This window comes from Vespula pensylvanica, chromosome 16, assembly GCF_014466175.1.
Source record: "Vespula pensylvanica isolate Volc-1 chromosome 16, ASM1446617v1, whole genome shotgun sequence".
NCBI classification, from domain to species: domain Eukaryota; kingdom Metazoa; phylum Arthropoda; class Insecta; order Hymenoptera; family Vespidae; genus Vespula; species Vespula pensylvanica.
The window spans coordinates 2,861,058-2,886,076 of NC_057700.1; the positions used below are offsets into that span (position 1 = coordinate 2,861,058).

A 25,019-nucleotide genomic window follows, 5' to 3' on the forward strand; every position below is an offset into this window, starting at 1 on the left:
GAGAGAGAGAGAGAGAGAGAGAGAGAGAGAGAGAGAGAGGGAGAGAGAAAGAAATTATAAAAAACAAAAGAGCGGGGTGATCGATCGCGCGTGAGGATCGACGATAAGAAAAGTGATGTGAAGTTTAAACGCAAGGTGTGTGTCTATCGGTTTGGTTTTAGCTCTGAGCAACTGCTCTGAAAGCGGGGGCGAACCGGAAGCCATGCTGGATATCCACCACCAAGGAAGCGGCATCGACATTCACCATCAACAGTTTCACAACTCCTATGGTAATATGAAGTTCATCATTATAATATTAAATATTATACACATAAAGTTTTTATATGCGTACAAGAGTTAATATTATCGTCGAGTTGAAAGTAAGTTGTCAGATCACTTACGTGGATATGAAATTATTTCAATAATGTGTGTCACCCATTTTTTCTTCTTTTTTTTTTTCTAAATCACGATAGCCCATATAATTTATATATATATATATATATATATATATATATATATATATACATATATTTTAATCATTAAGAAATTTTCACGTTATTGTTTAGGAATTTTCATGCCGAGGAAAGTGTGATTCGATAAACATATAAAACGTTTTAAATGTCGATTACGTATTTCGAAAATCTGAAACATTGTAGTCGGGTGTTCGCATTTTTAATACGATACGATGTCCAAAAAACATCTTTGATCGTATTCGATTTTATAAACATATATTTCGAACAATGGTCGTTAGGTTTTAAGGAGGAGAACAATTATTAATATTTCTTTTATAGTTATTTCGTAGAGAATGCTGTTGTCGAGATAGGGGAGTTATAATATTTTCTTTTTTGTTTTCTGCTTCTCTGCTTTCTTTTTTTTCTTTTTTTTTTTTTTACATAGAAATCGATATTTTAAGTTTAACGAATGTTGCAGAGAATATCAACACGAATCGAACGACGTTTTCGTCGATATTTCATCGAGTTATGGCGTCTTGAAGTTTGACAAATAGCGTAATGGCAATAATGCGATCAATTTTCTTGTAAGCATTTGATAATCGAATTCATAAATCAGTTTTTTTTTTCTTGTTTATTTATTTATTTATTTATTTTTGTTCAGACGTTACAATGATTTGGAGCTTTGATGCCCTTCAGCGTTCATAAAGAACATTGTTTGCGATTTGTTTGCTAACAGTTTGTTAAATTTCAAAGCGCCATAACTCGATGAAATATCGAGGAAAAGTTATACCGTGAGTGCTCGTTGGATTCGTATTGATATTCTCTACAACTTTTGTTAGGTTTAAAGTATCGATCTTCCTGTTAAAAAAATTATTATGACTTTCGTATCTCGATGACGAAATAATTGCGTTACATATTAAATTGTTTTCTATGAAATATCTGCAATATACATATTGAATTTTCCATTTCAAAATAAATAGCAAATTACGTTTGATATGTTTGTTTATTAAAATAAAAAATAGTATCGGACATATTCGTATGATTTACAACAAGGCACTCTGTACATACGATAACAATTATCTAATTTCTAAAATGAAAAATATGCGAAGATATTTTTCTTTCGTATTTCTTTTCGTTTTTCCATTGCTTTAAATTTTCTACTATTTTGTATCTTTTTTTTCTTCATTTTTTTTTTTTCAATATACAGGACGAGATATTAATTTAATTCGTTTAAAATTATCTGTCTTATTTTCATTGATAAGGACGAAACGTTTTGTAAAAAATGGTAAACGTTAGATTACAATTAGAAACAATATTTTTTTCCTTCGCTAAAACCAGACATAGAGATGATTACGAGGTCGTTCTAATTGAAAAGAAAAAGAAAAAGAAAATGGAATAGCATATTTCAATCGCAGTTCGTTAAAAATTCCTTTCGACGAGTGATTAATCGCCATTAGCATAAAAAAATGTGACATCTCACGTAGAAAAAATTGAAATTGCCTCTTAATCACCGCTCATCCTCTCCCTTATCTTCTAATCCCCGATTTTTCCGGTGGTTTTATCTAAGAAAATAATTAGCTCGTTGTTCCATTGCGTTCCATTTTGTACGTGGCACAATTTTGATCTACAACATTTTGTTATATCAATGAAAATAATTTTAAAAGGGAAATAATTTCTATGTGAAACTCCAACGAGAAATTAATCTCTTTCCTTTCTGTATATCATGACGTTAACGTTTATAATATTTACGTTCAAAAGTTAGTTCTTTTATAATTTTTTCTTTTTGAAACTATATATACATATATAAAGTCGTACTTATATATGCGTAGATCATTTTCTTCGACGATCAAATTGATCAGAAAACATTCAGGCGTTATCCTTCTCCATTATTCGTTTTCTCTATGCAAATGAGATTTGCAAGGAATAATTTTGCTTCAGATTTCTTTCCTTTTTTCTTTGTTCTTTTTTTTTTTTCTTTCTTCTTCTTCCTCATTCTCGTCACTCCAAAGGACATTATTTCTCTTCTCTCGATCGGAAAAGTCACGAGAAAAGATATTCCTCTAAGATATTCTATTTCACTACTTTTTCACATAGTTACTCACTGAAATCATTTAAAACGAAGAAATTTTTTTTTTTATTTAGAACGATAATATAAATATATTCAATCTCATGGAAAATAAATGTTAATCATTAAGAAATAGTTTTGCTTTAGAATGGAAGGGGGTGAGGATTGTGGTAATCAATCAGATCAATGGTGAAGAACAGTTTCAAACCTATCTCTCAATATTGATTATCTCGTTAATGAGAAACAAAGACAAATAAAACAATTTCTCCAATATAATAACAATAAATATCATAACAATAAATTAAAATTAGTTTGATTAATATAGTGTGTGTGTGTGTGTGTGTGTGTGTGTGTGTGTGTATATATATATGTATATATATAAACATATACAGATGTATATATTTAATATTGTCTATATATACGTGTTCGTTGTGAACACGTATCTAATATTAGAATTTCAATTTTGGCGAACTGCAAAACAATGGTTGTTCCTCATCATTGAATTAGATAATTCCTATTATCTTTCGGGAGAATCGAATTAATTGATACAATCGAGCTGGTACTTTATAGAAACGTTTCTTAGTATTGTATTATAATATTATATCTTTAAAAAATATCTTTGAATTAGAAATAAATAGGAATAAGTAGAAATAGTTTTTTAATTTTTTTTTGTTTTTTATATAGAATCATATATGAAATACATTGTTATTTTGTGTTATTAATCAAATCATGACGTGTTAATATAAATAGAGGTAATGAGTTTTCTTACAATACATTTTTCAACGTAATAGGGTAAACAAAAAAATCGTAGATTTATCATGAATAAATTATATCTAATAAAAGAGCATTACAGGATTTGTCGCACGATTATTCGTTAATACTTTAAATAGTTTTAATGGACGTTTTATCAAAAATATTTCGATGTTATTTTCGACAATTATTCGATATACATTCATATAATTATTGAAATTACAAATCCTTGATAGATTTTTTCTCAAAAATTTTTTGATTCGTCGAAAGAAAGGATGTTTTTTATTCTCTCTCTCTCTCTCTCTCTCTCTCTCTCTCTCTCTCTCTCTCACTCACTCACTCACTCTTTTTCTCTTTTATCTGTTGCACATATCACGGAATAAATGGGACACAGATACCTTGTCTTTTTTTTCTATTTTTTTCTTTCTTTTTTTTTCTTTTTTTTTTTTAACGAAGCTTTAAATCCGAAAATACAAAGGCGTAAGATCGTTGTGCGTGGGAAAAAATTTCATAGAGAAAACTCTATGATGTTTCTGATTTAGCGAAGTTAATAAGCTCTGTATCTTGCTGAGAAAATCGCATTGTGAATAATTTAACTTGGTAATAAGGAGGTTGATCGATGTAAAAAAGAAGAAGGGAAAGAAATAACTCGTAATTTCGTTGATCGTATTACATAGGAAACATTGTTGTGTTACATATGGTTTGATCAATAGAAATAAATTTTCAAATTATTTATTACGATACACCATGGATCTATTATGATGTATAACCGATCAAAGTTGTTTACTCGATTATGATATGTCCCGTAGATCTCATTTTTTTTCTTTTTCTTTTTCTTATCTTATTATATTTTATTTTATTTTACTTTTAGACATATGACTATGACTGTAAGAAATGTCGTAATAGATACTAAGATATAAAGAAAAAAACATGTTAATTTGTTCGTCACGCATTTTGGATTTCCATTCAAGTTTTTATTTCTTTAAAGAAAGAAAGGAAAAAAAAATGTTTTTTTATATCTTAAGAGATGCTTTCAGAGATATATATATGTATGAGAAAATTCGATTTAATTTTTAATCGGTTCTTTTTTAATTTTTAATTTTAATTTTTAAACCTGTTCTTTTTCAAATCCTATAATTCAGATTTCGAATGAATTTTTTCTTTTCTTTTTTTTTCTCTTTTTTTTTTTTTTTTAAAGGAGAAATAAAAATTATGCGTCGGTCCTTCATATCTCTTTCATGAATTTTCATTTCTTTTTTTCTTTCTTTCCTTCTTTCTTCCTTTTTTCTTTTCATTTTTCTTTCTTTCTTTCTTTCTTTTTTTTTTTTGATAGATGAACATACGTTCGTCGAGATGGAACTAACGCATAGAGATAGTTAAAAAATAAAAAAAAAAAAAGAAAAAAGGAAATGGAAGCCCAGAAATAAAGAAAGATAGTGAATGAACGTAGCGAGTTTTTCTTTTGTAATATCTTTTCATAAAAAAAAAAAAGTAAAAAATATGTTTCTCGATATATGCACTTTGTTTTACGTGTATTGATAAATAAGGAAAGAATTTTTTTGTGATGTAAAAATGATTTGAACACGAAGAATTGAAAGTAATGGTACGAATTACTTCGAATTTTTCTTCCGATAGCTTTATATTATTAATTTATATCGATTGTTTTTATGTTCTTTGCTTATTAGTTCGTCGAATAAAAAAAAAAATTATCAACTCGCAAATCGAGTTTACTATCTTGCGATTTATCGATTCGTAAGCGCATCAATTTCAATTCTACTTCACTCTCTCCCTCTCCCTCTCTCTCTCTCTCTCTCTCTCTCTCTCTCTCTCTCTCTCTCTTTCTCTTACACCCTTTTTTCGTGTCGACGTTAGTCAAGAATAAAAATAATTTTTTTCGTATGTAAAAAATAAAAAAAAAAGAATCAACTTACATCATTTAATTTTCTCTATTCAATTATTTTTATTTTCAAGTGAAGCAATAATAAAGACATATAGAAGGATTGATTTATACCATTTGATTTTTCTCTTTCGTTATTAATTTTTTTTTCTATTTAATTATTTTAACACAAAAGTCGCGAGTCAACAAAGAATAAAAATAAATCATTCCGACTCGTATTTCTTTTTCTTCTTATATTGAATTTTTTTCTATCGATTTCTTTTTTCCCTTCTTCTTTACTTTCTTTTTCTTTTTTCATTTTTTTTAATTCAATTTAATTTAATTTCAAGCGTCAAGCAATAAAAAAAGTAAAGAGAAAGAAATATTACGAAGATTCGCGCATATTTCTTGTCTTAACATTTTGTTTGTTATTATTATTATTATTATTTATGTATAAATTTTTTAAAAACAATTTATTATTTCTTGTCGTTTAATTCTTTTTATTTAATTATTATAACGCTGATATCAAACAACGAAAGATATATAATAAAAAGATCGACTTATATTTCTCATATGTATTCTTTTATTTAATATCTCTCATATAACTTCGTTTTAACATTTAATTATTATACTTAATCAATAATATGGGTATCTCTTTCTGAAAAATAATGAAACAAATATTAGTAAAATAAATGATAGATTATCCATAAAAAAAGTCAAAGATAAGAATTAAAGATAATAATACTAAGAAATAGTAATCATCCTGAACGATTAATCGAATAAGATGTTAGAATTTTTCTATATACTAACTTCCATTTATTTCACGCTAAAGTTTTATTGAGAATTAATTGTTAAATTAATTAAATTATTTCTTGATAAAGCAACAAGAAAGGAAAATAAAAACGATCGACGCATTTTTCATTTCTTTTCTTATCTAATTTCTTCTATTTAATTAATACACGCGCAAAGCAGACAAAAAAGATATAAAATAAAAGTATCGTCTTATATTTCTTCTGCTCTCGTATTTAATTGCTTTTGTATAATTTTTTTCACGTTTAATTATTATAACATCAAGCTGAAGTAACAAAACATAAAAATAATACGATCGATTTACATATATATATATATATATATATATATATATATATATATATATCTTTCCTAAAAAAAGAAAAAGAAAAGAATATAACGAAATAAATATTACATTTACTTTAAATTGAATACTTTTTCAATCGCAATTATTTATTAAATCATTAATTTATTTCTTATATATTAACAATAATCTTTTCTTCAATGATTGAAAATATTAATGATATAAAATATATATTGATCGGATAAGACAAAAAAAAAAAAAAGGAAAAGAAAATAAATAAAAGAGATCTTAAATGAAATTAATTATAAAAATTAATAAACTATTTTCTCTTCTCTCTTTATATTTGTTCCATTTAAACAATACAACAGAAAATATAAAATAGAAAGATCGTCTTATATTTCTCATAATTCTCATATTTAATTACACGCATATATATAAACATATATGCAATATACGTACATATGTATTTTCTTTTTTTACATATTATAACATCGTAGTGAAGCAACGAAGAAAAAAGAAAGAGAAAAGAAAAAAGAAAACATATACAAGAATAAAAAAAAAAAAAAAGAAGAAGAAGAAAAAGAACGAAAGGGAAGAAAAATGAAAAAGATCGGCTTACATAAGTCCCCTTTACATTTCTCCCTTTTAATTTTCTTTATTTAATTATTCTAATCTAAACTAAGGTCCCTAGAGTACGAATAAAGCATAGCATCGTTAATACACGTAGAATCACTTGAATTCCGTAGTTAGATCTTCTTGAGATCGAAGGTTGTGTTTCAAGGTGTGCGGAGAAGAGAACCAACTCTCGTTCCTTTCTCGAAGGCACCATTTCCAATCTCTTCATTCGATGACTAGAAGGAGCTTTCTACGTTTGTGTGTTTATGTGTGTATGTGTGTGCGTGTGTATATAATGTGCGTATATGTGTGCGAGACCAAACTTTAATTAGGTGCTCTTCTATGTTGCACAGCTTGAGATGACGCTCTTCCATACACAAATACGCACAGTTCTATATATATATAAACACATATACATATAAACAATATATATATATATATATATATATATATATATTCTTATATATGGTATGTGTGCATACGTATATATAGATATGTCTGTATAGGAGTTTCTATCTATACCATATTGCTGTAGTTTGGAGCCAATGAAAATGGACATTGGATAGAAGGTATATGCGTGGTTGAAGGAAGAAGGAAGGTGGTATTAAAAAGACTTTTACAAACGAGTAGAAAATAGGAAGAGTTATATATATATATATATATATATATATATATATATACCTATACAAATATATAGTTATGTATGTATATACAGTAAGAAACTTTGCTAGCGTCGAAAAGAGACGAACGTTTGCCTGCAACGAACGCGACTCGCATGATTCTAGTCAAGAAAAAGCGAGACTAGAAAGAGATAGATGGATAGAGAGAAAGAGAGAGAGAGAGAGAGAGAGAGAGAAGAGGAACTGGCTAGGGGAAGAGCACGACTTTTGTACACGTCAGATTGAAATTTAGCGTGGGATTTCAATGAGTCCCCGAAGTAGTAGCGAGATTACCTTCAGGCTGATACTACTTCGACGTATGTGTATGTACAACTCCGTTTCAATGGATACCGTTCGACTTAGGGTCTCGGATAGAGTTCATCTTTTTTCATTCTTCTCTTTCTTCGTAGATTCCCGAACCTCTCCCGTACCTTAACGTCCAACGAATCTATTAGTTGGTCGATAGAGTGCGACGACGACGTATTCCGAAAAAACGAATTCATTTGCTTGCTTGCTTGCTTACTTGCTTGCTTGCTTGCTGGTTTGTTTGTTGTACCGGTCCTTTTTTTATTATTCTTGAGATCTTTTTTTTTCTTTTCTTCTTCTTTCTTCTTTGTTTTTTATTTTATTTACATACTACAAATTTTCATAGGTATATATATATATATATATGTATATATACATATAGGATATTAGTTTGAATAAATAAAATTGAATAATTAAGGTAGTTTCTTGATAGTTTATATGCAGAGATATAAATAGATATATATATATATATTTTTTACATAAAATAAATATAAAAAATGTATATAGGTATCTACATGCATAGGTACAAAAGTTGATAATAGTGAATATATCTTTCCATATGAAATATTATCAATAAGATTAACGAGATATGATTTAGATGATCGATGCGTATTTGTCATCTCTTTCCTATTAACGTTTATAACGACATTAGACGTATGTCGAGAAAGAAAAAAAAAAAAATTGTCTAGAACGGGAGAGAAAGAAGAAGAAAGAGAAATAGAGAGAGAAAGAGAAACAAAGAGAGAGTGATAGGAGGGAGAGAAAAAAATCTAGTCGCTTCTAAAACGTGAGAAACGGCATAGGGGCAACTAAAAAAGAAGTTCCCTAAAAGGGGTTCGGTTTTTCCACCTAATAAGATCAATTTTTCGATAATGAAGTCTTGTTCTCTTTCGAAAGTGGGGGTTGTTGGGAGTGTTGGGAGGGAGAGTGATAGGGAGAGAAGAAGGTGGCAATAGTCTTGTTGGTTAGTTGGTTGAAAGCACAGGAGGCAAAGGCACTAAGGGGTGGAAATAGTTTCGTCGACATGGAAGACGATAAAAAAAAAAAAAAAGAAAAGAAAAAGAAAAAAAGGTAGTAGAATCTTCGGATTCAGGGAATAGTTCGTAGAATCTTTAGCAAAAGGGATGCGAAGGGGCATGGTACGGGGTGGGCCGAGTGTGTGTGCCTTTTAAAATCCATTGGAAAGTCGTTAATGTCTTTAAAGCGTCTTCGTGTTTTCTAGATGTCCGATTTCTTAGACGAATAAAACTTTCCGATGTTTAAAGTGAAAAACCAATTGGCGAGCATGCGAATAAAGTTGAACGTTATTCAATTTTCGATTGCAGGGTAATTTAGTAAATTAGACAAAGGCAGAAAAAGTGAGATTTATCTTGGATATTTGTTGTTTTATTATTATTATATAAAAGAGAAGTAAATCGTTGATCTCTTTCGATATTATATTCTAGTTATTTTATAATATATAAATTTAATATTAACGAAACATTAATTAAATGAAAATTCGTCGAATTCGATATTGAAAATATCGAAAGTAATAAAAATTGATAAGATAATTTAAGGGTCGTTTCTTATCAAAAATTTTTTCACAGAAAATTCTTCTACTCTCGTAACTGTTATCTAAGATTTACATACACAAACTCGATATATATAGATACACACGCACACACATATCTCTTTTCTCTTTTAAATTATATTTTTAGTAAGCTTTGCCTTTTTTCCCTTTTTAGCTCTTGCTTCGTTTCATATTTCAAACTATTTTAAAGGAATAAAAATTAACGATTAAATTCTTTGAAATATCTATAATAATATTAATAATATTTAAAACAAAAAAATAATTAACTCATTGTCGGCAACAAAATTTTGTTCATAGAAAAACATCGATAGAATTTTTTAACCCTCGCGACCATAACTTTTATACATCGTTCGAAAGAAAAGCATCGGCACGTAAAGCGAGAGAGAAACGTTGTCGTTTTATCTTTTTTTTTTCTGCTTTCTTTCCTTCTTTCTTTCTTTCTTTCTTTCTTTCTTTCTTTCTTTCTTTCTTTCTTTCTTTGTTGTCGTACGGTCGGTCGACGATGTGTTTCTGTTTCTTCGTAGAAGTCGTCTCGAGCTTTGACTATCGTCCTGACCCAGTAAATAAATGCGCTGGAAATATTCGGTGGTATCATTCACCGAAAGAACCTCTGGATTTTCACTGGATCGTTTCAGGATTTTCCACGTGTCGAGAATAGATTTAACTTAAATCATCTATTTGTCGAATTGAAGACACTTTTGTAAATTGTATATTTTATGTTCGTCGAAGTGACGAAACTCGATTGATTGGGATCTTTTGCTTATCTTCTTCTTTCCTTTCTTGTTGTTTCGTTTTATATTTTTGATTTCTTCTATTAATTTCGTCGGCACAATTCCGTTCGTGTAAGTAATTTTTTTCTTCGTCAATAAAACGAAGCCATACAAAATATGATACATCGTTAGAAAATTTCAATAATAAATTTCTTACGATTTGTTGTATCTTCAACGAAATAAATCAATCGTTAATATTAGAAAATTAATAATAAACACAAATTTTTGTTTACGAAAATAATTAATTAATCGCGTGATATTTACGTACTAACATCGATTCGCAGAATAATAAAACAAAGATTGAAAACAAAGAAACGAAAGAAGAAAAAGAGAAAAAGAAGAAAACTTCGTTTACGCATTTCGAAGTCATTAAAAATGTATTTCGAAAGATTCAAAATAATTTTAATATTTCTTAAATCTTATCGATAAATAATGTACGATAAAGAATGGGAAAAAGCACGTAGTATTTGTGTTCGATGATAGCGTTAATTGTTATGCAAGGAAAAGTTCGATTTTATCGGGATCAATGTTGGAGCACGTGACCGGGGTTAAAAGCAAACGACCGCTTCGATTCATTGACCGAATTAACGGATCGTTGAATCGAATCCGATTCACGGATTTCCACCTTTTCTATTTCTCTCTCTTTCTCTTTCTGTCTTTCTCTATCCAGTTAGACGATCTCATTTCGTCTCGTCTCGTCTCGTCTCGTCTCGTTCATACGAACGTTCCTCAATGATGATGTTTCCTGTGCATGATACGCTTCTCATTTTATATTTCTTAATTATAAGCACCGAATATTTTATAAATGGAATCTCAGAAACGTTATATTTAGTCGGAAACGTCATATCATTTACATATTCTTGTTTTCTTTTTGTTTTCTCTTTTTTCTTTTTCCTTCTTTTTTTTTCGTCTCTTTTTTTTTTTTATTCGCGAGTTTCTCAAAATGTCAAAAAAATAAGAAAAGGGAAAAAGGAGGAAGAAAAAGAAAAGAAAACAAAGATTATTTACGGGTATTAAAGAAGAATTAAAAATTTCATTTAGATTTTCTCTATATACTAATATTTTACCCGTCTTTCTCGGTGAAGAGATTCACTATTTTATTATTATACCTTAGGAGATATAACATTTTGATCGGTTAATTCGATTTATCGGTCTTGGATTATTCAATAGAGTTGAAGATTTTTCAAGACGATTGTCGTCCTGCCCCTCTTTTGGTTAGATATAACCAACGAGCGTATCGATAATTTATCAAGAGTCAAATGTCGATCGTTTCGAATGGTTATGCATGATTGGGGAGACGCATTAAAAAATATATAGATAAGATGAAGAATAGATAAGATTCTGTTCAAAGTATTGGTATATAGAAGAAACCCGTTCGATATCATTCGATTACGATTTCTCGAATTAAACTCTATCGTTAACGGAAATGGGGTCGAATAGTCGATTATTCGATTGACCAAAATGAACGCGAGCATTTTTCCTTTACAACTTGATATAGCCATTTTGACAATCCTGACGTTTCACATCGGATTTATTGCCAATGCTTTTCGTATAAATCTAGATAATTCGCGAACACTCGACAGATATACTTTGAAAATATCGCATCACGATTTACATGGGATATTACAATTCGTGATGATGATAATAATAATAATAATAATAATAATAATAATGATAATAATAATAATTTTCTTCAAAATCATAGATTTTCATTTATATTTATTAGGTAATAAAATAAAAAAATTAATATTGCAAGATCGTGTAATACATAATTTAATTTTTATTCGAATCTTTATGAAACGAAAATGATCCAGACGTGAAATCTATAATATAATCGTTTTATGATCTCAATAGGAATTATATGTAACAAATATTATAACTATTTTCAAATATGTACCAACAATGTCGAAACTATGAAAACCTATTAACTATCCAATTTAAAAAGTTCAAATATCAAAAATAGAGATGTACGAGCGTGTAACATCAAAGTTACATTGTATCGTATTATAGATCGTTAAAAAACGATATGTGCATAGTTGAAAAATTTAATAGTTATAATAATCATAATAGTTTTCGTAGAATTTATATATATATATATGTGTGTGTGTGTGTGTAAAATTAAATTTAGAATTTTAAATGTAGAATTTTAGATTTAATAAGAAAGAAGTAATTGGCCAAGCGTAACATACAATTTTCGTTGGAATCCAAAGAAAAATGATATTAACTTGATGAAATTTAGTTGTTCATAATCATGCTATAATATATACCCGTTGTCAGTATCAAATATTAATCCTTAGAAAAAGAATTAACAGAGTTAACATCGTTAAAATAATTAACTATATGAACTAAAGATTTCAAACTATAAAAATACTGTGTGTTTAATTTCGAAGTTACATGGTATTACAGAAGATTAAAAATCGAATGTGCACAGCTTCGTCAATTTATAAGCTCCATCGCTCATACGTCGTTTGCTCATGTTAATTATGATGTCGGATTTTAAATAATTCTATCAAATGAGTTTAGCCAGAAAGAGAAAGATAGACATAAAAATAGAGATAAAGAAACAAAAAGAGAGAGAGAGAGAGAGAGAGAGAGAGAGAGAGAGAGAGAGAGAGAAAGAGAGAAAGAGTATATAAAAAGTTTAACTCAGAAAAAATCTTTAATATAAATCTGAAAAATTCGTTATCTCTCAAGGATATCAAAGAGTTAACGTTCGATGTCAGTAGGTATCGCATTATAACCGAGGTGCAATTTAACGAGGAGAAAGAGGACATAGTCAATCCTCTCTCTCTCTCTCTCTCTCTCTCTCTCTCTCTCCTTCTATGTATATATATATATATATATATATATATATATATATATATATGTCTATCTAGTACCTCTGTCGTCCTTATACTCGTGTAACGCAAGCTGCAAAAGGGTGGGTAGGTGGACTAGGATAGGAGTAGGGGTTAGAAGTGGGGGTAAGAGGAGGATGAGCAGGAGGAGTAGGAGAGGGAGAGGGAGTAGTAAGGGAGTCAAGTAGCTGCGAGCCTTTGTAACAGCGTGGTGTACCATGTATGTAACGAGTTTCCAATAATGGCCTCAGCTGCGTCTCGCCATTGGCTTTAGGTTTGGCTACGGTGCTTTGCCATTGCTGTTGTGTCATTGCTGTTGCTATTGTTGTTCCTAGTGACGAACACGGGCAACGGTTATCGTTAGGATTTCTCGTCTTCTCTACTTCATCTTTCCTGTTTCCTTCCTTCCTTCCTTCCTTCCTTCCTTCCTTCCTTCCTTCCTTCTTTCCTCTTTTTCTTTTTTTCTTCTTTTTTTTCTCTCTTTCTTTTTTTTTTTTACTATCATATCCTTTACCTCTTCGACTTTTTATACCGTTATTTGCATTGACTCCATCTGTTGTTGCTCTGCGTTATACTTCTCTGCTTTGTGAGTGCGCAGATACTTATTTTCCATAGATTCCATTTTTTCCTTCCTGATGCACTTCTATCTTTAGATCGGACGGATCGAACAACGTTTCAATTTTGTCAAATGATTTTTCTCAATATTTCAGATAGTCTATGCTTCATTTTTTTTTTTTGTCGTTTTTTCTTCTTTGTTTTTCTTTGTTATTTTTTGTTTTTTCCTTTTCTTTTTTCATAAGTTGTTATTCTTATAGCGATATCTTGATTCAAGAAAGTGGTTACAACTGCAGTTGCTTTCTTTTCTTTTCCTTTTTTTTTTTTGGGAGGGAAGAGATTTTGTCTATCTCAGTATGATTCTTAGAAAATATATAAGTAATTCTCTTTACTTTATTATCTCGTTGAAATTAATACTTGTTATTCTTATAATAATCTTTTTTGATTGCAGAAAGTATTTACAACTACAGTCATTTATCTTCTTTTCGAAATTTCTTTAATAAGAATCCTAGGAAATAATAGGAAATAAATAATCCTCTCTTTCTTTCTCTCTTTCTCTCTCTCTCTCTCTCTCTCTCTCTCTCTCTCTCTCTCTTCGTTACTTTTATAGTGATTTATTTGTTTCTGAAAATGGTTCCGACTGTAGTTATTTTTTCTTTTTTTTTCTCAGTACAAATATTAGAAGATAAATAATCCTCTTTTGCTTTTTCCTTATGTTTTTTTTCTTTTTTGCTCGGACTATCCTTGTTATTTCCAGAGCGATTTTTTGGTTCCCAAAAGAAAAAAAAAATAATAATTACAACTGCGTTTCCTTATTCCTTTTTTCTTTTCTTTTCTTTCTTCGTCGAAATTCCTACTTCAATAAGAATCTCGAAATATAAAAATAATTTTCTTTCTTTCTTTCTTTCTTTCTTTCCTCTTCTTTTTTTTTTTTTGCTTCTCTCTCACTCGTTTAGACTTCTAATAAATAGTTCTAAATTATCCAAGTGCATCTGTAAGCGTAGCTCAAAGTTAAGTAGTTTGGTTCGTTTAAAATCGTTCCTCGGTCCATCAAACGTTCGTACTAACTTTCACGAGAAAATTTACGATGAACTTTCCCGTAATCTCAACGACTTTTCCAAAAGAAAATTATTCCGAGGGTTACCAGGTAGTCCTTATATGCACGCGATCGATGTCACTTTCCACGAAATTAGGTGAGTCGTTTAACTCCCTCGAATCCCTAGTGGAGCCGTTAGTAACCGAACGTATGTATGTTGCCTTTACTCGTATATGTATGTATGTGAAAGGACTTTGAGTTTGCAGGACTACGAGGACGGACAAGTCCCGTGGGTCCAAAGAGAAACTACAAGCGAAATTACGATCTTTCCTTTAGGAAATCGTTCAAGACAGATCTATAGATCGGTTGGATCGTTTATCGGCGAATAGGGATTTCATTCCTCCATGAATTATTTCTTAAAGTATTTTCAAACTCGATATAAGAAGGCCCGTTTAATTGTTTTTAATAAAGATTAAGATTATTACGAATTTTATTATCTTTTTTTTTTCGGATGAACTTTTCTTTTTTCTTTTTCCTTTTATTTTGCTTTTTTTTTCTCTTTCTTTTTCTTTTCTTTTCTTTTTTTCTTCTGTTAATTTTGTTCCAATCCGATATAAGAACGATTATTCTAATTGTTTTAATAAAAATTAAGGTTAATAGGATTTATCATTTCTTAATGTATTATTCCTTAAAGTATTTTAAAACTTTTGGTTCAACTATTTTTATATGGATTAAAATTAAATTTCTCAATGAACTTCCTTTTTTTTTCTTTTCCTTTCTCTCTCTCTCTCTCTCTCTCCTTCTCTCCCTCTCTCCTTTTTTATCCTTTCTTTACGTTAGTTTTGTCAAGCTCGAGGTAGAAAAGATTATTCAATTAATTTGATAGAAATTATGGTGAAATTAAAGTTTATCTTTTCGTCGTAACGAAAAAGCTTTGGTAATTGACGTTATTAACACTCTTTTTCCTTTTTTCTTTTTTGAATCATGCTATTACGTTCTTTCAAAACGAAAATCTCTATTTTATAAAAGTAGAAAATTCAAAATGATGGCTTTTATATATATGTATATATAACCGTTACATATCGTTTCAATACATAAACAAAAATTACTCCCAGTTAAATTAAAAATTACTTCCAGTTAGATTATAGATATAGATCGAATCATTATATATAACAATAACAAAAGTAATATTTATCATCTTTCGCGGATGTTCATATCAGTATATATACATATATAACCTGTTGAAAGTTTTAGATGATACACAAATCAAAATCGGATTTTACTCGTAACGAAACGAGAGAGAGAGAGAGAGAGAGAGAGAGAGAGAGAGAGAGAGAGAGAGGATGCCAGCGAGAGAGAATTTTCTAAAAAAAGAAAAAAAGGAAGATTAATTGGGGGAAAAAAAAGAAGAAGAAAATGACGAAGAAATAAAAAGTGATGAAGAAAGAAAGAAAGAAAGTAAAAAGAAGAAAGAAAAAAAAAGAGAAAAATAAAAAAAACAGAAAGACCGCGAGGACAAAAAAAGAAGTAAAACAAAACAGGACGAAACAAAACCGCAAAAAAAAAAAAAAAAAAAAGAAAGAAAAGGTACGCAAAAATTCACTCGAACTTTATAGAAGCACCGAGAATGATGCGTCACTCGCCCACGCAACGAGCTGTCCGTGAATCATCGAGAGGACAATGTAGATCGCAACCCTTTGCCATCGGCCCATCCCCACCCCTTTTCGATCTGCTAACTCGGACATTGCCGAGGTCACGTGACGCGCGATGTTTCATTTCGAGATATATATATATATATATATATATATATATATATATATATACATGTACATATACATATACATATACATATCAGATAGATACATATATATATATATATACTCACACACACAAATGCATATACATTCACACACACCTTTAATATATAAATGTATGTATGTACATATGAGTGTGTATATTTGTGTATGTATATATGTGTGTTGGTATATATATATATATATATATATATATATATATATATATATACACGTAGATATGTCGTCATCGACGAAAGGGTCGCGCCTACTCCAATCTCCACATCGGTTGGCCACTGCCTTTAGGAGGGCTGATAGCGCTCATATTCTGCTGATTGCCATTCGGTGATCCGCGATTAATTTACTGCGTAAACGCGCGTGAAACTGGATGAGCTGTTAATTAGTGGCGTTTAATGGGACTTCTCCATCCCCTCTCCATCCTACTTTCTCTCTCCTCCTCTTTCTCTTCTTCTCTCTTTCTCTTTATCTTTGTCTTTGTCTTTGTCTTTGTCTTTCTTTTCAGAGAAAATCTATTTTTGTTGTAATATCGTCTAGCTTGAATTCGTATTAATATCTATGACAAAGTATTTTGATCTACGTGCACTACTAGATCTTTTAGTAAATTATTATTTCATCGTAGATTTTAATCAACGATTTTTCATTTAACTCGGCTCCTTTGATAGATCTTTAAATTTGGGGATTGATGGATCTTTTTTATCGAGTTTCGAAATAAGATACATTGTTTCTCCTTGTGGCGATTATTTTTTCTTTTTTTTTTTTTTTTTTTCGTTTTTGTTTTAATAGGATTATTTCGAAGGAAATTGTATATAGATATATATATATATTTTTTTAAATGTGTTCGAAGGATTTTTTTAAATATGTTCATCTGAATGTATCGGACTTTACGTATTTTAATATTTTAGTATTGTAGTTAAAATTATCCTCCATTTATGTAATAGGATTCGAATCGATATTAATATGTATATATACATATATATATATAAAACCATATTAATATGTATATATATATATATATATAAAAGTAGACTTCAATTACTAATGACAACACGAAAATTTTTTAAAAGAATATATTTGATTCTAAGAGAACGATATAAAAAGAATAGACTATTATGAAAATGTCGTATTTTTTAAAAAGACGGTTATTGACATTTCTTTAAATAGAATTTGTGATTTGTTTACTTTTATAAAAGTTACAAGGTATATCAGGAGAAATTTAAAACATTTTTTATATCTATCACTACTAAAAATATTATTTTCGTAAAGCTTATAAATACTACAAACTTATTAACGTATTACTTGTCGAAGATATTCTATTGTTATTAACTATGTCAAATTTAAATTTAATATATATTGTTATTTTAAATCTTTTTTTTTTTAAACAAGAAATATAATAATATCGTCGTTATAAATTTTATAATTTTGTAATATCGTTCGAGTAGGTTTTTTGAAAATTCATGAGTATTACGATATAATATCAATTGAATCTTTATATCGAATATTTAACAAACAGTGTTGTTAATAGATCCTTTATCTATAAATTAAAAAATGAACAAGATAACATAAATTTAGAGTTGTTTTGTATAAATTCATAAATTGACTTGATTTGCTTCACAATTTTTCTATATTATAAAAAATCAAAAAGATCAATTTCTATTCAAAAAAATCTTCACGAGTTGTATTTTTTAAAAAAATAGAAGCTTTGATCTCTGCTGTTTCAAAATAGATAATTTTTCAAAACTTTCTTTCAATGATCAAAAATATCCAATGAGTAATCTAAAATTCTCGTATATACATATATATATATATCATTATGATATATGTAAATTTTTTATCAACACTTTATTATCGACCTCTCTTAATAAGAATCTCTAATCTCTCTTTTCTATTTTTCTTCTTCTTTTTATTATTTTGTTTAAATAAAATCACACCTTTAATTATCGTACACCAAATATCAAATCTTCGCAATGAGATGATAAAAGAAAAAAAGAAAAGAAATTAGACGAACAACCCTTAATCATCTTGATACATACATACCTATAGGAATATAAAATTTTATTGGGCGCGCGTGTACTTAACCCCCAGTGAATTCACGGGTTACAACCACCGGTGGTACTCGATGCGATCAGGAAAATTTCAAGCTTAAGGGCCTGTATCTCATTGGTTCAAGGGGTTATTGGCTCATGGAAATGCCACTCTGTTATAGTTCATTGAATTCGTATCGATCTACTAGCCTGTTCGATACGCGCACCAGTGTGGATGGTGTTGCTAGTAACAGCGAGGGAGAGGGTTGTTCGCGGCCGCCGAGCGGTCGGGTGAACGGGGGAGTATTGTAGGTGGATGAGAGGGTGAAAGGAAAGGAGAAGGGTTGAGACGGGAAGGAGAGGAGAGACCAGTGCTTCGAGGTATTACAAAGAACGCGACAATAGACGCACGACGATCTAGGCCTAACTTTTCTTATCAACAAAAAAATTCATCAAAATGTCGCAAAATCGATTGGATTTCTCGTCGATCGAATTTAGCATTTTCGTATCCTCCATTTTTTCTCCTTCATTTTTATTTCTGTTTTTGTTTTATTCTGTTTCTGTCCTTTCTATTTTTTTGTTTCTTTCCTTTTCTATTTTTTCTAATTTTTGTTCCTTCAATTTCTGCTATTCCTTATTGTATCATTAATCATTGCACGCAAGACGATCGATCGAATTTTTCCGATCGATTACGACGAGTTTAGTTTCGAATTGGAATATGGATTAGAATATCGTTCGATCGTGTAATCGTTGAGTAATATAGTTAAAACTCGGACGCCGTTCTAACGGAGGAATTTTGGAGTAATCCGTCAAATGGGATGACGCACGGTGGGTGTCAGGTTTCATAGTTCATGAATAATGTCGAAAAATTCTATGGAAAATGATTGCATTCGTCGAATTAGAATTTTTGTTCTCTATCCTGTTTTTTTCTCTTCTCTTTTTTCTCTCTCTTTTTTTTTTCTCTTCCTTGTCCTAACAACGAGGAACATGGTGCATCCTTTTGAATTAGATTCTCGTCGATTGATCGATCGGACAGATTTTTATTCGATCGATATTGTTTGAGTTTTTAATCCCGTTAAATTAAATCGCTCGATTCTACGTATTAAAACTCAGACACAACCCTAACGATTTGTAATCGGCCCGATAACGTAGCAAAACGAGGGGTAACTTTCGTTCTACATAAATAATATCAATTGGTTGGAACGATGGGAGGTAGTTTAATATTAGAGAAAAGAGAGAAAGAGAGATTGCATATATGTGCATATACATAAATGTAAATACTTAAACAGATACGCGTGACTTCATCGCTATAAAGGAAAAGATTTAGAAAGGGGAAACTTTTTAGAGGGTAACTAACTCTATTGATTCATCATTTAATTTTCGTGATTTAAATGTACGAACAAGATCATTTTCTTTCTCTCTCTCTCTCTCTCTTTTTTTTTTTTTTTAATTTCTTTTTCCTCACATCGTTATCAAACGTGCCAGAATCGATCTCTTGTTCTCTCTAATATCTTTGTCTTCTTTTACCTTCCTACTCTCTCTTTCTCTCTCTCTTTCTTTTTATTTATTTACTTTTTCTTTTTTTCCTTTCTCTTTCTTCCTTTCTTTTTCTTTTTTTTTCCTTTTTTTTCTTCTTCTTTTTTTCATTCTTCGATACAATGTAGCGGTTCGACGTAACGATCCACTTACGGAAAATGCTATGGCAAAGGAAGAGAAAGGCTCTTGTCGGTTCTACTCGGACATCGTTCCTTCTCCTTTCCTCGTATCCGAACCCTCTTCTTCTGTATCTTACCTCTCTCTCTCTCTTCTTCTTCTCTCTCTTTCTCTCTCTCTCTCTCTCTCTCGCTCTTCTCCATTCTCTTTTATTCTCTCTATTCCGCTTTTTTCGAAAGGAATCCTCTTAGTCTTCTAGTGGTTCGCCGTCCTTGCATCAGAAATATGCTTTCGGTTTATAAAATCACTTCTATGTAGGTAGGTACCCGTTCGTTTCGGCGTAAACCTTCTTCGTCTATCTACGTGTATTCGTCTACTATATATATACATATATACATACATACATATATACGTCTGTATAGAGATGTATAGAAGATATAAACGTATGTACGTACACAGACAAGATTTCACTTCTTTTACCCTCCTTCGGATGTACTCGACCGTCCTCCCTACCTCACCCTCCTATCCCTATTCCCTCTCCCTCTCTCCCACCGTTACCACCCAACCTCACCCTTTTTCAAGCCACCCACTTCCTCCAACCCAAGTCCACCCTTCTATCACCCCTTCTACTCCTTCTCTTACTCCTCCTCCTCTTCTATACACCCCCGGCTCCCTTACCCCACTCCGAGCACCCGACAAGGCTGCTTCGTCTTATCGCGAAGCGCTTCTGGTCTATCGATTGACCGAGGAAGGCATTGCTTCGCAAAGTGAAAATCGCCGTGACCAGTCTTCGGGCTTGAAATATTTCGTAATCCCAAGAAGTCGACTTTTCTTTCCTCATAAAAGCTTTCGCCGGTGGAACGGAAAGTTTACGCGTCGTGCACGGTTCGTCTTTTAAATAAGAGATGCGTCTCGCTTCGGTAAAATGGAACGGATACGTGTAGGTATTATATATATATATATATATGTATGTATATATATATTTATATATATATGTATATCTATATGCATATGTAAATGTATATATGTATGTATGTATGTATGTATGTATATATGTATGTATATCTCGGTCGGCCGGATTAAATTATCTAACCTTTTCCGTTCGCGGGGAAAAAGCCAGTTCGGAAAGTGGACTTAAGCGAAAAGAGGATCTTACGTTTTTTCTTTTCCTTTCTTTTTTCTTTTTTCCTCTTTCTTTTTCTTTTTTTCTTTCTTTTTTCTTCTCTTTTCTTTTCTTCTCTTTTCTTTTCTTTTCTTTCCTTTTCTTTTCTTTTCTTTTTCTGAGCCCTTCATTTTAGTCAGCGAGAAAGTTTACTATCTATTCCTAACTCCGTTAGGATCTCGTTCCAGAAGTGAGGTATATTACGTCTGTATTTTTTTTCGAACGTCGATCAGTTTTCTTTCTTTTTCTCCATTTCCTTTTTTCTCTCTTTCTTTTCTATTTTTTCTTTTTTTCCTTTTCCTCGAAAATATAATTCAATAACATCGATCGATATTTATCCCGGAATCTCTCTGTTACGCGAATAATGATCTAGTTTCTTCGATCACGAATCCTGTAAGATTTTATTGACATATGTTGTATATATGTAATTCGATCAGTCGAAACGAGATTGCAAATCGTATCCGACATACATACATACATACATACATACATACATACAAAATGTATGAATGTATATATGTATGTATATACGTATGTATGTATGTATGTATATATATACGGCTGTATGTAAATAGGAGAGTATCTCGGAATCCAACGAGCCAGCTGCGATCAGAAACTGCTCGAAGCAAATGGTTAATTTGTCATATTCGCAATTACCTCGAAACGGATCGTCCACGTTCGGAATCGTTCTTTCTCGAAAGGACGCTTATTGCCCTTGCACATGGAAACGCCATTGGGAGAAGGAGGAGGGAGAGGGGAAGAGAGCGTAGGGATGGTTTTGGATTCGTTGGTGCGGTACGCACGCTAGTCCCATGTGCGCATAATGATCTTCCTCCGAACGTTTTGGACTCTGTATTAGTGTTTGTCGTTTCTATCTATACGATAACACATATACGTATTTATCCGTCGCCGTGTAGCCCCCTCCCCTCTCTATTTTATCCCACCCTCACCCTCATTCTCACCGCGCAACCCTCCTATCTCTCTTTTCCTCCAACGTTGCTGCCACCGCGCCACCTATACTCCTCCTCCTCTCCCTCGCGGCCTATTCCCCAGCCTCCTCTATCCCTCCCTTCCTCCCTCCCACCCCCTCGGTATAACACGTAAGTATGTAATCGAGCTCGCGTGTGTTGCGCCAACCTGGAAAGGTTGCCTTTAATTAGCATAACTACTACGCGTACCAACATTGGCCGGAACGTAGTGCTCGGTATGGTGGTAATATGCACCCCAACTAGTCCTTGAGTTATTGCCTGATCAATAATCTATATGTAGTACCAACAGTACTGTAGGGCGAGCTAGTGTCCACCTAACGGACCGAGCGTAGCGTAAGCTTGCCTTCTGAATATTGCAGCTGGGGTATCATTGCTCTAATATACAATACCGTATATACATATGTATATGTGTGTGTGTGTGTATGTGTGTGTATATGTATGTGTTATCATGTATGTACACACACATATATATATATGTATATATGTATATACGTATGTATATGTATAACTCTTTCTCATTCTTTTTCTTTAAATGCCGAAAAATATGGGGTCAAGTTTCTACAAAACTCCGGATTTATCTTATCTTCGTTCGGTCAAGGCAACTTACTATTATTCCTACTACTACTAGACTACTACTACTACTACTACTACTACTACTACTAAGTTCGGTTTAGAATAGGGTTTAATTCAAATCAATTTTAAAGAGTTTAATTTAATGCTTGACTTCGATCCTCGCTTATACTTCGACTACAAATTTATAGGATATGATATTTGAGGAGTTTATCGTCAAGAGAAAATAAAAGAGACAAAAAAGAAAAAAATTCAATCAAATCGAATGAATTAGTTACAGCTCGAACGTATGGCGTAACACTTGTTCTTTTTTTTTCTTTTTTTTATTCTCTCTCTCTCTCTCTCTCTCTCTCTCTCTCTCTCTCTCAATTTCTCATTCTCTCTATTTTTTCCTACCCTCAACGAAGAAAGAAAAGACGGACAGAACGAAGAGACCTCGAGCGTTAATAATTCGACTGGCTAAGGGTTTCTAGATTTTAACGGTATACCCTTCCATCGTTGCTTGTTAAGCGATCGGTGAAGTACGCTCGGAGAAATGACGTAGAAGTGGGATTAGGGGGCGGTAAATTGGAGACACCTACGCGTCCGGATCTACAACCTTCGCTCGTTTTCCAACCGTGGAAACGATCGACCATCGATTTTATATTTCATTTCGTTGTCTAATGGATTGACATTATTATTATCATTATCATCATCATTATTGCTGTTGTTTATATTGTTGTTATCGTTGTTGTCGTCATCATTGTCATTGTCATTGTCATTGTCATTGTTGCAGTTGTTGTAGTTATTATTATTATTGTTATTATTATTATTATTATTATTATTATCATCATCATCATCATCATCATCATCATCATCATCATCATCATCATCATGATCATCATTATTACTTTTATTAATAGGATTACTATATGTATTTCGAAATTTTAATTACACAGGCTTTCTAAAATATTTTGATTAAATTGGTAAATCTATTAATAATAAATATATTTCGAATATAAAATAGAAAAAATGTATATATATATATATATATATATATATATATATATATACATTCGGACAACACTAATTTAATGACATTCGATATCCTTATTATATTATACATTTATATTGAGCTAACACCCCTAAGATTCGCGATATGCTCTTCCAAAATCTTAAATGGCACTAGCAATCAAATGGTATATCATTCAAAAGATCTTTTCAATTCTCTTTGCAATGGTAAATATTTCGTTTTTCCCTTTTTCCTTTGTTTTTTAAATTTTTAACCAATATCTCACGATAAAATGTATTTTGAATTCCAAATTGAGAAAACAATTTTTATTTTATTAAATATTCCAAATCCATATAGCCGATATCTCCGTGAGTTAATAAAGTCCTTGGTGAGTGTTACGTCGAACATGATTCCGCAATACATCCAATGATGTAATCCGATGATGAACTCTGCGAGCTGTTATATCAAATAACAAAATTATTGTCCCGCATTTTTTATTAAATATTTTTAATTTTCTCTAAATTTTTATAGGATTTTATTTACCCAATGATCGTAGGAGTCATTAAAAATGGCCAAATTTAGAATGTATTGCTTTTCTTTTTTTTTTTTTCTTTCTTTTTCAACACGACGGCATTCCCCTCCATGTCCAATATGGCAATTTTTAAATCACAATTTTTCCGATCATTCGCGCCCTTTGACTTTCTTTTTTTCTTTATTTTTTAATTCTTTTAATATTTTTTTTTTTTTTCCTATAGGAATATTTAAAATCACGAATATATATCGTCCAATCGCCTTCTATAGGAGAACTTTAGCAGCGCATAATCGAAGAATTGCGTCAGATTATTTTTAAAAATTATTACGAAATGTTCGACGTAAAACCGAGAGAAGACTTTATTAATCGATAGTGATGCACGCTTTGAATATTTAATCATATCAAAATTATTTTCAACTAGAAACCTTGAAACGCAAGAGTTTCACGGTTCAACTGTTGAATCAAAATTAAAAAAAGAGAAAAGAAGAAATAGCACCATTGTAAGTGGAGAATTAAATGGCATACTACTTGATTTCTGTTTGACATTTGAGATTTTTAAGAGGGTCGTCACTCCTCTTAAAGGATTAACCGTACGTAGATGAATTTATGATAAGGACCTGTATTACCTTTTGAAAATATAACTGAATTGTCTTGGCGATTGTTCTTATTCTATTCTTTTTTTTTGCAAAATTACTATAATAGTCCTGATGAACATTTCTCATTG

The 25,019-nt window shown here is 31.0% G+C and overlaps 1 protein-coding gene across 5 annotated transcripts in view; it reads left to right on the plus strand.

The window, feature by feature from the left end:
* LOC122634860 (one cut domain family member 2-like) overlaps positions 1-25,019 on the plus strand; it is a 106,715-nt gene that overhangs the window by 19,747 nt on the left and 61,949 nt on the right. For 3 of the 5 annotated variants that reach the window (XM_043824240.1, XM_043824242.1, XM_043824244.1), the window contains exon 3: positions 162-269. The exons of the other annotated variants lie outside the window; for them this stretch is intronic. In XM_043824240.1, coding sequence (XP_043680175.1) covers positions 162-269 — 108 coding nt within the window. The remainder of the gene's footprint in view (positions 1-161; positions 270-25,019) is intronic. 5 annotated transcript variants of the gene reach the window in all.